General features: G+C 41.8%; 1 protein-coding gene across 3 annotated transcripts in view; it reads right to left on the reverse strand.

The window, feature by feature from the left end:
* Positions 1-13,959, reverse strand: part of DIP2B (disco interacting protein 2 homolog B) — a 219,474-nt gene extending 205,515 nt beyond the window's left edge. For all 3 annotated transcript variants that reach the window (XM_045829328.1, XM_045829326.1, XM_045829325.1), the window contains exon 1: positions 13,695-13,959. In XM_045829328.1, the coding sequence (XP_045685284.1) occupies positions 13,695-13,794 (100 nt within the window). In that variant the 5' untranslated portion in view covers positions 13,795-13,959. The remainder of the gene's footprint in view (positions 1-13,694) is intronic.

Below are 13,959 nucleotides of genomic sequence, written 5' to 3' on the forward strand. Positions count from 1 at the left end.
TAAAATAAGTCATAGAAATGTATTGTACAGCATATGTAATATAGTCAAAAATATCATGATTACTTTGCATAGTGATAGATGGTAACTAGAGTTAACTGTGGTGTTCACTCCATGATGTATATAGATATCAAATCACTATCATGTACATTTGAAACTAATAGGATATCGTACGCCAATTATACTTCAATTAAAAAAAATAAGATGGACCCTTTAAATATTATTTCTTGTCAGCTGCCATGACATTAAGCCTTGTCTATGTGGAGCACTGGAAAAATACTCCAAGAGGAAGGGGCTTTTCCTTCTGGTTCCTGTGTGTTCCTCTTAGCAGGATAAATAGAATTATCAAGAACTTCAGTATTTCTCATGGCCTATGGAGTACCAGGCAACTTATTTCAAGATCTTTTCTAGTTTGGATTTTTTTTTTTAAGATTTTATTTATTTATTTTTAGAGAGAGGGGAAGGGAAGGAGAAAGAGAGGGAGAAAAACATCGTATGGTTGCCTCTCACGCACCACCTACTGGGGACCTGGCCTGAAACCCAGGCATGTGCCCTGACTGGGAATCCAACCTGCGACCCTTTGGTAGCAGGCCCATGCTCAATCTACTGAGCCACACCAACCAGAGTGAGACCTTTTCTAATTTGAAACAACTGGGAAGACAGCTGGTCTAAGTTTATGAAACGAATATGTTTTCATATTATTATTCCTATGTATACCAGGATTTGGGCACTTTATTCTGTTTGTTCATCCTTATTTGAATGCTAACACCATACTGCCTTGAGTATAAGTGATTTTAGAATTTGTTTTAATATACGGTATTTCAAGGATCACCTCAGTATTCTGTTTCTAAATGTCCTTTACTATTCTATAACATTTTTTCTTTCATATGAACAAGGAGATCATTTTATCTAATTCCCCACCTCCAAAAGAAATCTCCACTGGAGTTGTAATTGATTTCCATCACATTTTTATATATTTCGCCTTCTCACCCAGGAACATGATATGATTTCCATTTTTTCAGCTCTTGCTTTTATACCTTTGAGGTTACAATTTTCTTCATACAGTTCCTGTACCTTTCTTTTGATATTTATTTTTAAGTATTTTGTCATTTTAACATTATTATAAGTAAAGTATTTTTCTCCTTACCAGGACAGTTCATTCACCCATTTCCCCCTCACCATATCCCAATGACACCAAAGGATGTTTTCACCTCCCACCCACCCTCACACTACCCTGTCCCAGAACACCTGAGCTTTGCTGATATTATTGAGAATATTTCATTCAGTCAATTCAATTCTCTCTTACAATGTCTCTTCTATTTCAAAGACCCTTACTTCACATTTATATTACATATTCCTCATCACTCTCAATGTATACAATTATATATTTACTATATATAATATGCATATACTCTTATCAGTGTCCACTGGCCACCACTACCTCCTCTCCTTCTCCTATTGTGGGGTCTTTACACTATCTGTTTGACTCGAGTATGCTGCTTAGAGTGGAGTCTGTGGGTGATACAAAGTCTGTGGGTGAAACAATCTCTGAGCACCTGCAAACTTACAGAGGGCTTACTTTTACCTGAAAGGTGAATAACATCTAGAATCTAGGATTCTTGGAATGCTTTTTCTCTAAATGGTCTGCAGATGTTTCTTACACCATCATCAAAGTTACAGTATTACAAATAATCTGTTGTATTGTCGTTGTAGTTTTAACTCTATGTTCCTATCTACGAGCTTTTGGGGGGCTTTTTCCTTTACCAATGACTTCAGAATATGCTTTCAGAAAAGGTTTGTGCCTTTTCTTATCAATCTTGCCTCCAACACAGTGAACTCATTCAATCTGCAGTTTTTTCAATTTGCAATCTCTTTTCAGCTGAGGAAATTTTTCTTTTATTAGTTATTTCTCTTTCTAAAATTCTTATTATTTGCATTTAGGTTTCCCAAATCTATTCTCCAAGTCCTTTAACTTTACCTTCATGAGTCCCCCCTCTAACTCTTGGTATTTTTGTTCTAAGCTTTGAAATTGTTATTTTACTTGACCTGAGTTCACAAAGGTGGGCAGCTGAGATGGGCGCAAGCTGCCATCTTCCCACAGTTATTTCAAAGGGGACCAAATGCTACCTTATCACTCAAGTAGAGAATAAAAATGCTTCTGAGTGCTCAAAAGACAATTACCTAAAATAATATTTTTAAACCCAAACAGCTATTTGTTGAGAAGTCACTACATTAAAAAATAACTAATTAAAAGTTACTAGACTGAAAACTCCTTGAAAACAGGAGATCTGCCTTTTATCTATCCCTCACCCTCTCAACAGACCTTGTACGTAAACGTGCTCAAAGTACCTATATTGATACACTCAGCACCTCTGAAGTTCCAAAAGGTGGGGGACCTTGTCATTACACTCAAGAAACCTACAGTCTGAGTCTCCTTTACAAAAGGGGACTAGTTGGCATCGTTAGGGAGAGCTCCTGATAATTTCTTGATTAGTAGATTTCTTGTTTAGGAAAAAAAAAAAGAAGCCATAATATACATATGTTATGGGTTTATATTATATTATACATACATTGTAATATACATATATTATACAAATAGTAGAAGCATTACTCCATACAACAACAGTCTAAAACAGAAGAGATTACTACGGACTAACTAGGACAGCTGGTTTTACATCAAAGTTAGGCCCTGAAACGCAGGGACTTTTTAGGAGGAGAAAAGGCAGCCCTAACAAAGAAAACAGTGCAAAGGCACAGCAGTAGGAATGAGCCTATCAGGAAACAAGTCTGTCACAGTCGGACTTGTGAGGAAACAAGCCCGACCGTGACAAAAGAGTCTGTCAGTTACTGACAGGGAAATAAGAACAGTTCGGATTCATTCACTGGTTGAGTGAGCACTCAAAGCTCTTATGGTCAAGGATGCTGTCCTCAAGCGGCTTACAAAGGCAGATAAGAACATTCAGGCAAATGAAAACTTCATAGCTTTAAGATAATTTGAAAAATAGTTATAATACAGAAGTACCATTAGAGAGCAGAGCTCAGAGAACCAACTAATGAAGAGGCTGCATGTTTTTTTAAAACAGGAAGTTTGTCTTCTAGTATTTCCCTTGTTCTCCTCGAAGAAAAACAATGCTATGGAGAGGAAAACTCATACCTATGATTTTTCTACATGTTAAATTTATAAATGAAAGTCTCACCAAACCAGAAAGGAAGTCCAATAAGGTAAGAATGACAGGAACTGTTTTAAAATTTTAAGACAGGAAAAAAAATATGTACCTATGTACAGTGATGCACCGATGTTAACTAGACTTATTGTGGCGATCATTTTGTAATATCTACAAGTACTGAATCATTATGTTGTACACTTGAAACGAATAAAACTGGATGTCAATTATACCTCAATTTTTTAAAATATTTTATTTATTTATTTTTTATTATTATTATCATTTTTTTTTAGAGAGGGGAAGGGAGGGAGAAAGAGAGAGAGTAACATCAATGTGTGGTCGCTTCTCATGTGGCCCCCACTAGGGACCTGGCCTATAACCCAGGCATGTGCCCTGACTGGGAATCGAACCTGTGATGCTTTGTTTTGCAGCCCACGCTCAATCCACTGAGCTATGCCAGCCAGGGGATACCTCAATTTTTTAAAAAATTTTAAGCCTGTTTGCCTCAGTCACAGATCTACTAAACAAGAAATTATCAGAAGCTCTCCCTAACGATGCCAACTAGTCCCCTTTTGTAAAGGAGACTCAGCCACAAGGCTGGTCAGCACCATCGCGGTTCATGCCTGAGCTGAGTTAAAGCCTACAAGTTCCAGTCTATGAATAACTTGAGAAACATAATCCAAAGTCCTTAAAAAGAAAGAACAGCCCCACAGATGCTGTAATTTACCCCTAAAAGCAATATTCCTCTGAAAATAAAGCTATCAGAGCACCATTCCTTCACAAAATAAGAAATAACTCCAAGAAAAATCAATTAAGTACAAGTCATTTACAGAAATATTTACATTAACCTATACATTAAAGTTAATAATTAAAATTCATTAATTAAAATTAAACACTAAATACCCTGAGGGGAACAATGACAATAGTAAAACCTCCTTCCTAACCAGAATGTAACCACAATCCTATATCTGGAATCCAAAAGGTTATATCCAGTGCACACCAAGGACTTTTCCAAGACGCCAGACCTATGGAGTTCCAGTTAGGGCTGTCCTGTGAGACATCCAAAATATTTTCCTCCTGGGTTTTCAGCTTCTCATCATCCCCATCTCAATGCAAGGAAGAAAAGTAAATTCATATCAAAACATAAGCACATAAAATTATCTTTTACTTTAGATAAGTCTTACAGGATTTTACCCAATATTTTTTGTTCTTTTAAGAAATAAGCCACATCTTGTAGGAAGCTAGGCTGGCATGAAAGAAACTCTCCTAATATGATTTAGAGTTCTGATGCCCCTGGTTCTGGCAAAGCAAGGTCAAAAATAACCAATCTCACTCCTTGCCCTGGCTGTTGTGGCTCAGTTGGTTGGAGCGTTGTTCCATAACCCAAAGGTTGTGGGCTTGATTCCTGGTCAGAGCATATATCCCTGGGATTCAGTCAGGGATTCAATCCCTGGTCTGGGCACTTACAAGGCAACTAATCAATGCTTCTCTCTCATATTGATGTTTCTTTTTCTGCCTTCCTCTCTCTCTAAAAGCAATAAAAAAAAATGTCCTCAGGTGAGGATTAAAATAATAATAATAATAAAAAATAACCAACCTCACTCTTATTTTTATCAATTTCTCTGAGAATAGGATAGAGCATTCCATTCTTTTCCCTCCAGGCAACCCTACCTCCAAAACCCCAAAGACAGAAGCTGTATCTTAAATGGGGCCCAACAGTTAAAATGGAAGAGAATTTTGCCAAAACTACTTGAAAAATGACTTAGGGAGATGGAGGAGAATGGCAATGGGGAAGCACTGTGGAGGTCAGAGCCAAGCTGACTTGGGTTCCAACCCTCAGCACCCTGGACTGTCAGGCTTCACATTTTTTAACAAGTCTCTACAAAGTAGAAATCACACACCTATCTTTAGGGATTGTTAGGATTAGACGCACATTTCAAAGACTTGCCCACAGCCACTACAGTAAGCAGAAGCAGGACTTCATCTCAGTTCTAAATGGCTCAAGTCCAGAGTTCTTTCCCCTCTGCCCTTCATTCATGTCAGAATGGTACTGTTAGAGGCAGGGAGAACAGTAAAGATCAGGTAGTGTGCAACAGGGCAAGACTCAGCACACACCGCACTCCGCAACATTCAGGTGCTTTTCGCTAGCCCAGTTCCCTCATCGTCGTGATCATGGGGGCTATTTATGCAGTACCTACTTACAGATGGGGCAGGGCACACAAAATACTAAGTACAGGACCTGTTACATAATAAGCACTCAATAATTGATGCCTACTTATACAGAGATCTTAACTCCTTAAGAGAGCTTAGGAAAGGCTGGCTTCTCACAGGAAATTGAGTGGAACACAAATTAACCAGGCAGAAAAAGGAGAAAAAACATGCCAGAGTGGGCACTTCTCAAAGAAAGGCATCGTGTACAAAGGCATGGCCGTGAAAAACCACAGTGCATTCAGGGAAGTACAAGTCATTCAGCATGGCCAGAAAAGAGAGAAACACATGGAAGGGGCAGGAAATGAAGCTAAAAAGGCAGGCAGGCCTGGGTACACAAAAGATGCTTGGTTTCCTCCCGTGGATGGGAGAAGCCAATGAAAACTTTTAAACAGGGAAAAGGACACAGTTAGATCTGTGTTTCAGAATGAGCATTCCATTCCAGAATGGAGAATGAAAGCCTGGAGGAAGTAGAGACCTAAGGAAGGCAGACAAGTTAGGAGACTACTGCAATAATCTTAGCAAGAGATGCTGAGAATCTCTACAAAGACAGGGTAAATGAAGGGGAAGAAGTAGAATCACCAAAAGTCAGTGATCCATCAGAAATTAAGAACGACCCCCAGTTTTTTACCTGGATAAGTGGACATTCTGAATTAGGGAGTAATTGTGGAGTAGGCTGAAATAAAGAGAACAGTTTTGGACTTAACGAAGTTACAGCTGTTTAGGGGAACCAAGGGGAGGTCTGGAGCACAGGAGTCAGAGCTGGAGATAGAGACCAGGGAGCCACCTCCCAGCCATGACAGCTGGAGCCCTGGGCAAGGGCGAGATGACTCAGTGAGTGCGTGTGAAGTGAGAAGAAGACTAATGACAGCTATCAGGAACACCCACATCAGGAAGAAGAGAAAAAGAAGCCCTAGAAGAAACAGTTAGGGAGGCGGGGAAAAGTGATGCTATAAAAGCTAAGGAAGGAGAGAGTTTTATAAAGATAATGATCTACAGTATTCAATGCTGTAGAGAAAGATGCTATATCCTGTGGGTACTTTTCAGTCTGAAAGTAGAAGTCATTGGTGGCCTTGTAGACAGTAGTTTGAGAGGCCTGATGAGGCACGGCAATGGACTGAGGGGTGAGCAAAGGTAAGAAAATAAAGGAACTGTAGTAGCCTATGCTTTCTAGGATCAATGAGCGGGAGAGAGTGCCAGCACAGGAGAGCAAGCTGATTCCAATACAAGATGTGGGAAGCTCCTGCTTTTAAGTTGGGAGAAACTTCAGCATATTTATTACAGGCTGAAGGAGAGGAGCCAAGAACCAAGTGTTAAGTGAGAGGCTAAAGATGAGAAAAGAGACAAAGACAAAAGACTGCAAATGAATAGATCAATCAATGAAGTATGCTCCCAAGATCCCAGAAGAGGAGAATATGGGACTGAGAACACAATCAGAGGGACAGGCTGTTGAAGAGTAGGGGGATATTTTTTCCTCCGCAAAAAAAGAAGGAAAAGGGATAAGGGTGGGAACTGATACAGATAAGTTTGTGAGTGCTGAAGAGGGAAGCTGAGGGAGTTTGGCTTTCCTTACAAGCTAGTGAGAATGAAAGGTGATAGACTTGGTTCTTAACTTTGCTTCTCAGTCCTCTTTAAGAAACCGATGAAAGCTGTAGACTCTGTCCCCCAAAAAGGCGCATAGGCACTCACGTTCAATCCATGCATCCACAGATTCTGTCAGCTGTGAGCTATGGAATTCCAAAGAAATGGCCTTTCACAAGTTATCTTGTCCACAGAGGAAAAGCAACTTATTCATTAGAAGCACGGATATTTAAAAACTCTCACTTAAACTTCAGTGATGTACTCAATCACCAAAAAGAGATGAACTACTTGTATACAAAAGCACTAACTCAGACTCTCTAGGAGTAAAAATCTAGGACAGCATATTTTTTTAAAAGATGAAACATAAATCTAAAGGTGAAGGGAGTCAAAAATCAAGCCCTTAAATCTAAAGCTGGCGGTAAACACACCCCCAAGGAAAAGTGGATGCAAGAGAACTCTTCGAGGAGGAACGGAAAGCGTCTGTTCACTAAGCACAAATGGAGGACTAAGTGATTTTCAGCCCATGTGCCCCTAGATTTTTCAAACATGCAATACCTGACTATTCAGTCAGCGGCACTGGCCGCCTTTCCCTTAGGCTGTCAAGTAAAGAAATGACAACAGCCAACACAATAGCCATCTGGTGTGAATGAATCAAAACTATACCTACTTTTTTGGTTGGACTGAATCAAAACTATACCTATTTTTTTGGTTGGACATCAAATATATTTTTGATGTGCTACAGAATTTTAGTAACTAGTTTACATGGCCATGAGATGAAAAAGGTTGAAAATAGCTGAATGAAGAAAGGAAAGGTCAAAAACTCTCTGAAGGTTCTGAGCGTCCACGTGTGCCTTTTCACAGCTCGCTCATGCCTGAGTCTCAGAAATCACGCTTACACCTCGGAGCCACCTGCTAGAACTACAGGCTCGGAAATGTGCATATCCCAGAAGTCTGTATGAAACAAGCCAGCTACTCTTCTCTGCTCCAGCCAGCTGCCTACGGTGACCCAGCGCGTGTTGAACTAAGGGTAGAGGGTGCCGACAGGAGCGACTGATGATGGAGGGAAGTCTTTCAAAAATATATACACATGAACTGATTCCATTCATTGCTGCACATATAACCACACCCTGCTAAGTAACACACGATATTAAAAAAAAGCCAACTCACTGCAGGTCACTATCAGAAATAAAGATTATATGTACCAAGCGCTAAATGTGCGCCACACACTACACTGTTTTTCTCCCATTATCTCATTTTAAACCTCTGTGCAACTCTAATGAGATTGACATTCCTTTTTTTTTAAGTATTGAAGACACTAAAAGCAGCATGGTTAGGCAGTCTGTGCAAGGTCACAGAGCTGATAAGCAACAGGCCAGGACTGGGACCCAAGCCCACCAGGTGCCAAAACCCAGGCCTCTCAAACAACTGATTACACAAGCCCGCCGTCTGCCACAACCAAATCCCCAAGACAGACTGAGTCACTACAGCATGGAGGCTGAGAGCACAGGCATCAGAGACTGACAGACAAGACAGAGACTTTATGTTTCAGTTTAAACCAAATTGAAATGAGCAAAAATGTACTGCACTCCTAAAACAATACAAGGAAGAAAGAGTGGGAGTTATTTAAAGAAGCTTATGGTATAAATGACCTCACCTCTGTAGGAGCTTACATCATGAAATAAAAAGCAATTTAAATTGTTATAAAACATATGATCAGCAAAAGTGATACAGACTGTAAATGCTAAAAGGTTAGAAGCCAGAGAGCTCAGATGGCCAGGGTCAGTTTCATTAAAAAGGTAGTATTTCAGCTGGACTCTCACACAGAATTTCGAGAAATTCTGCACACTAGCAGGAGGGAACACTTCAAAAAGCATTCCTGAACTAACCACGACGAGAGACCATAGAAAACTGTAGTAATGGTAACACAAATATAGTGTGAAGACTCTTTTTCACCAACTACCTGAACTATCAACCCTGAGGTGCTAAACCTTCCACAGGCCAGGAAAGAAAACAGCCACCGAGGACTGGGCTAAGAGGGAAGAGTTTCTCTTATCCAAAAATCCAGCTCAATGCTACAGGACTGTCAAACAGCAAGATTAATTTTCAAAACACACTATGAAACTAAGGCATCCAAGTAAGCGCTCTCCTTTATAGCAAGGTGAATCATTCTAACAGAAAGAATTTGTCACCACTTCTGGAACTGCCCTCAAAACCATTTCACAATCATTCTAATTTTCTGATAGTCATGACTAAAAACCAGTTTGTAATCACGCTAATTTTTTCAGTCACAAGCAGTTTGGACTCCAAAAGAACATCAACCAGCTTTTCTCTAACCTGACTTAAGGTAATCATAAAATGAAAATCCACACTCAAAAAATGACAGTTTGCCACCACAAGAATTTTCAAAATAATGTGCCACAGGCTTTGACAACAATTCCTCAAGGTGAGTTCCAACGAAAGAGGAGTACAGCCCACCAAAAATAAACACATGCAAATTGTTAGGGTGTAGATCACTTAGATATTGCCCCGGTTGGGTTATTTAAAAATCCACACACCTGCTTTCCTTAATGCTCCTAGCATTGGGTATGTCGGCTGCTTAGACACAGCTTTCTGATAAAGGTGTGTCCTATGAATCCATGACTATGCTACATATTTAGTTAACTTTCCCATTATAAGTTAACCCTCTTGGATTTGCCTGTTTCTGGAGGCTCGATTCTAGTTGTCCTTTCTGAGACTGTGAAACACCATCTCTCTCCAGTATCTTATCCTCTTCCTCTTCCTCTTCTACTTCCCCACCTCTGCCCCTCTCCTCAGGAGGATACGCTTCAACTCCCAGGGCTTGGCCCTTTCTTACCCCTCCACCTTCAAGGTGGACCCAGCCCAGTGTTTTAAGGACTGCCGAGATTTGTGATGAAACAGATAGGAGAAAGGGAGGATGTGACTATGTCTGTTGTGTTTGTGCTCAGAGAAGTGTTCAAACAAGAAAAGGGAGGGTCCCTTCCTGTAAGTGTTATTTTATCTTAAATACCTTTCCAGTTGTCATCTTTGGACTGTTCTCAGACACTGAGAGACTTGCATTCCTTCTGACAGGCCCCAGAAGTATAAGATTTATGTCCTCCTTTCCTTCACACACAGGACCAAACTGCAGAGGCTAAATCACAGCCTCTCTACCAGCCAGCCAAACCAATCTCATATTTAGAGTACTCTGCTACTTCTTTTTTACAACAACAGAGCAGACAGCTTCCTCTTTTCTTAGAAGGCAGCCTCTGTACAGAACTTCATCGTGGACTCATGTGTGCACTGTTTTGTTGGTATTTTTAAGTGATTTCCTGACCAGACTTGAAGCTCCTTGGAAGCTGATACAGTACCCTGCTCATCTCTGTATCCCTAGCATGTAATGGGCACAAAAGAAATGCCTGAATCAAATACATGAATGACAGATTTGAAAGGGTTCAGAAAGAGAATTAACCAGACTAAATGGAACTGTAGCATACGACTGTTTTTGTAGCCTTTCCTCAAAGTAAAAGAGTTAACAGCTTGTGCAATCAGTAACAGCCAAGATATTAAATCATATGATGGTAACAGATGCCATAATTACATGGCAACCTAGGATGATGGCACTTATTACATGAGCAACTTTAGACAAAATACTTAACCTTTCTGTGTCTGTTTTCCCCTGTTAAACCAAAAAGGGCAGAGGGGATTCCCTGACTGCTGTGGCTCAGTGGACTGAGTGCCAGCCTGCAAACCAAAAGGTTGCCAGTTCGATTCCCAGTCACGGCACATGCCTGGGTTATGGGACAGGTCCCCAGCTGGGGGTGTGCAAGAGGCAACCAATTGATGTTTCTCTCTCGCTTTCTCCCTCCTTCCCCCTCTCTCTGAAAATAGATAAATAAAATCCCAAAAATGGCATGGAAGTGATAGTATCTATTTACCTAATCACAAAGTCATAATGAAGCTTGGATGACATGATATATAAGATTACATAAATATAACGTATTATCAGGCATATTTAAACTAATAATTCTCATATTAGTGTTACTTTATGTGCATACTTAATTAAAACATATGAATAAAGTTCAGACAAAAGAGCCTACTGTCAAATATATAGTAAATATAATAATATTGTGGATCATGAAAATTTTTTCAATCACAGGGATTTCTGTAGAAGCCTCCTATCTATTCTATTTGTCTTTAGAAAAGTTCGTGATTATGTGTAAGTTAAATTGTACATGACTCTGCAGCAAATTTCAGGCTACTGGGTTTTTTTGGTGCAGAAGCAGGAGGCTTTAACCACCAAGTCCATGCTGACCTGCCTGGAGCCCCAGCCCCGGCAATGGGCTGTGCACCCGGCTCTGCGGAGACAGTCCAAGGAGGCACCGACCGAGTTTCAGCACAGAGTTGGCCGATCTATCACCAAAGCCTGCAGCTGAAAGTACAGACAAGCACAAAGACAATTCTTTAACAGTAGAAAGCTCAGACTATCAATATTATTGGGACCAACTATAGCCTGAACTTGAAAAAAAATAAGTAATATCAAGGAATGAGTGCACCAAGGCTAGCAACACGTGATAAACACGTAGTTAAAAGCATCTTCTTTCTGGAAGAATAAAGTACTTTTGTCAGAGCAGTAACTGTAAACGTAAAACAAAGGTTGGTTCCAAATATGGTACAACCATCACGAATAACACCATGCTATAGATTCAGGGGCTGTTGGGTTGTTTCAACTTGATTTGAATGCCTAAAAATATCTACCTACTTCTCCAGCAACCACTCTCTGTGCTTTAAGCAAGAGCAAAACGGATGGCCAAGTTGCTGACACTGCAGGCCCAAGGTTCTTCAGCTGCATTTTTCCAGTTATCCACTGCTTAAAGAGGTGCAATACGGGATAATACAGTATAGATCTAAAAGAAACCAATGGAAACTAAGTTATATGTCACCCAAAACAATCCTGCACTGGAAGGCAAACCATGCACTTGTCCCGAAAATTTTTAAGCCTTGGTAGTCGGTTTGTAGGAATTTCACACCTTTCTGAAGGAGAGAGAGGTGAGCTAATCACTGTGAGTCCTAGAAATAGTTCCTCAGAATCATCTCTAGAAACATCCCAAGTAGTAAACAATAATCAGCTGGAAGCAGAAATATCAAGAATAAGGAGCTTCCAGGATTTCCCTCTAGGTGCAAAAGCAATCAACTCCTATTTTTAATCTTGTTCTGGCAAAAACATCCAGCCCAACCTTTCTTTCTGGCTAATCAAAGATAGCTGATTTGTACTATAAAGTAACTGTTTTGAAAGTCAGAACTGCATGGAAGTCATCACAGATTTAAAGGCAATGCTTTAGTTGAGAAGAATAAAGTATGTTGAAGAGGCAGAAGGAATGGCAATGCCCTAATCACTGAAACAAACTCATCCACTGCCACTGATTTGGGGACTGGCCAAAGAATAACTTCCTAACTGATTAATAGATATGTTGGTAGCTAAACGCAAATGAAATTTCCTTCCATGTCAAACTGGACTTACAACACTCAAATCTACCTCTGGTTTTTCACTGTAAAGGGCGGGTGGGGGTGGAGGAGATAATGTCTCCATAAGTAAACAAAAAGTCAGAACTCTCCTGGGAACTTGCCACATTCTTCTTCTCCAATCAACAATTTTTAATCCACTTGAAAAATGCCAGTGAAGATGGCCTGTGGCAAGGAACTAAGAATGTGCAACACTGGGGACACCACCACAGTGCTGACATCAACCTTGGACAAAATGCTGCTTTTGTCTCAGAGGCAGCCTGTGACAAAAACAGGAACTTTATGAGAACTGATCACAACTGCACAAGAAGCCTGATCACATGTCGACAACAGAGCAATGTTTCATTGTTATCTGAGGGACTTCTCTAATACCAGTGGCTTGATTTGTTTCGTTCTTTTAATTCTCAAAATAAACCCAGCCCTCCTAGCACTACTCCATTGTCAAAAGAAAGAGAGTACCCGCCAGGATTTGCATGTTACCGGTCCTTCCTTCTTCAAAGACTCCAAAAGGTGATCAGGTGCGATAAATGCAGCTCGAATACAGGCACCAGGGGAAAAAAACCCTTATGACAAAGGTGGTCTCAAAACAGCAGCGTGTCTCTCCCTCTCTCCCTCTCTCTCTCTCTCGATTAAAGCCTCTGCTTCTAATCTCTCTAGGACCCTCAGTGGCCCTCCCTGCTTCTATCTCACTGTCACTGGGAAGGCGTCTCGTATTGTTAAAGGAGGAAGATATGCTGCGATTTCCCATGTGTCTTTCTCTTTTCTTTTTTTTTTTGAAAGAGAGAGAGTGGCTGAAAAAGGCGTGGGGCCCTCCCCTCGAAAAGGGTAGAAGACAGGAGAAAGCTGTCAGCCACCCTGCTAGCAGCCTCACCCCCACCCCCACCGTGCCCACATGCCCGGACCATGCCCGGACAGACGCGGAGGGCGCAGCTTTGTCTCGGGTTTCGGGGCGCAGGGAGCGCAGAAGCAGCCCGGGCCTGCGGAGGACCTCTTCCCCAAGCCCCTGCTTAACCCTCTCCCACAGAACACAATGAACGACACGAGAAACCCATTTCACCGAGTGGGAGAGGAGGGAAGACGGCCCTTCGGAGCCGGGGCCAGATTTCCGGCACCGTCCTCCCCTCTCGCCCGCACGGCCACCAGGGCGCGCGGCGGCGACCTGGTCTCCCTCACGCCACGATCCGCAGCGGCGCCCCGGCGTTCGCACCCCCTCCCGGCTCCTACCTTCTGAGAGCTCCAGCTCCAGTTCCGCCAGCTGCGCCCGCACTTCGGGCGGCAGAGCCGCCACCGCGGCCGGCGTGGGTTCCAGGCCTCGCTCCGCCATCCCGGCTCCGCCAGCCACACTCCGGAAGACAAGAGAAGGGGCCGCAGGAGGGACGGACTGACGCGGGCCCACACCCCGGCTACAGGATCCGGCTCCGGCCGCCGAGCGCCGCCAGTACCGTGGCTACCGCCGCCGCCATGAGCGAGGGTCACGTGAGTGCGCCAG

Source organism: Phyllostomus hastatus, unplaced genomic scaffold, assembly GCF_019186645.2.
Source record: "Phyllostomus hastatus isolate PE091 unplaced genomic scaffold, TTU_PhHast_1.1 phas_scaffold_93, whole genome shotgun sequence".
In the NCBI taxonomy this organism is placed as follows: domain Eukaryota; kingdom Metazoa; phylum Chordata; class Mammalia; order Chiroptera; family Phyllostomidae; genus Phyllostomus; species Phyllostomus hastatus.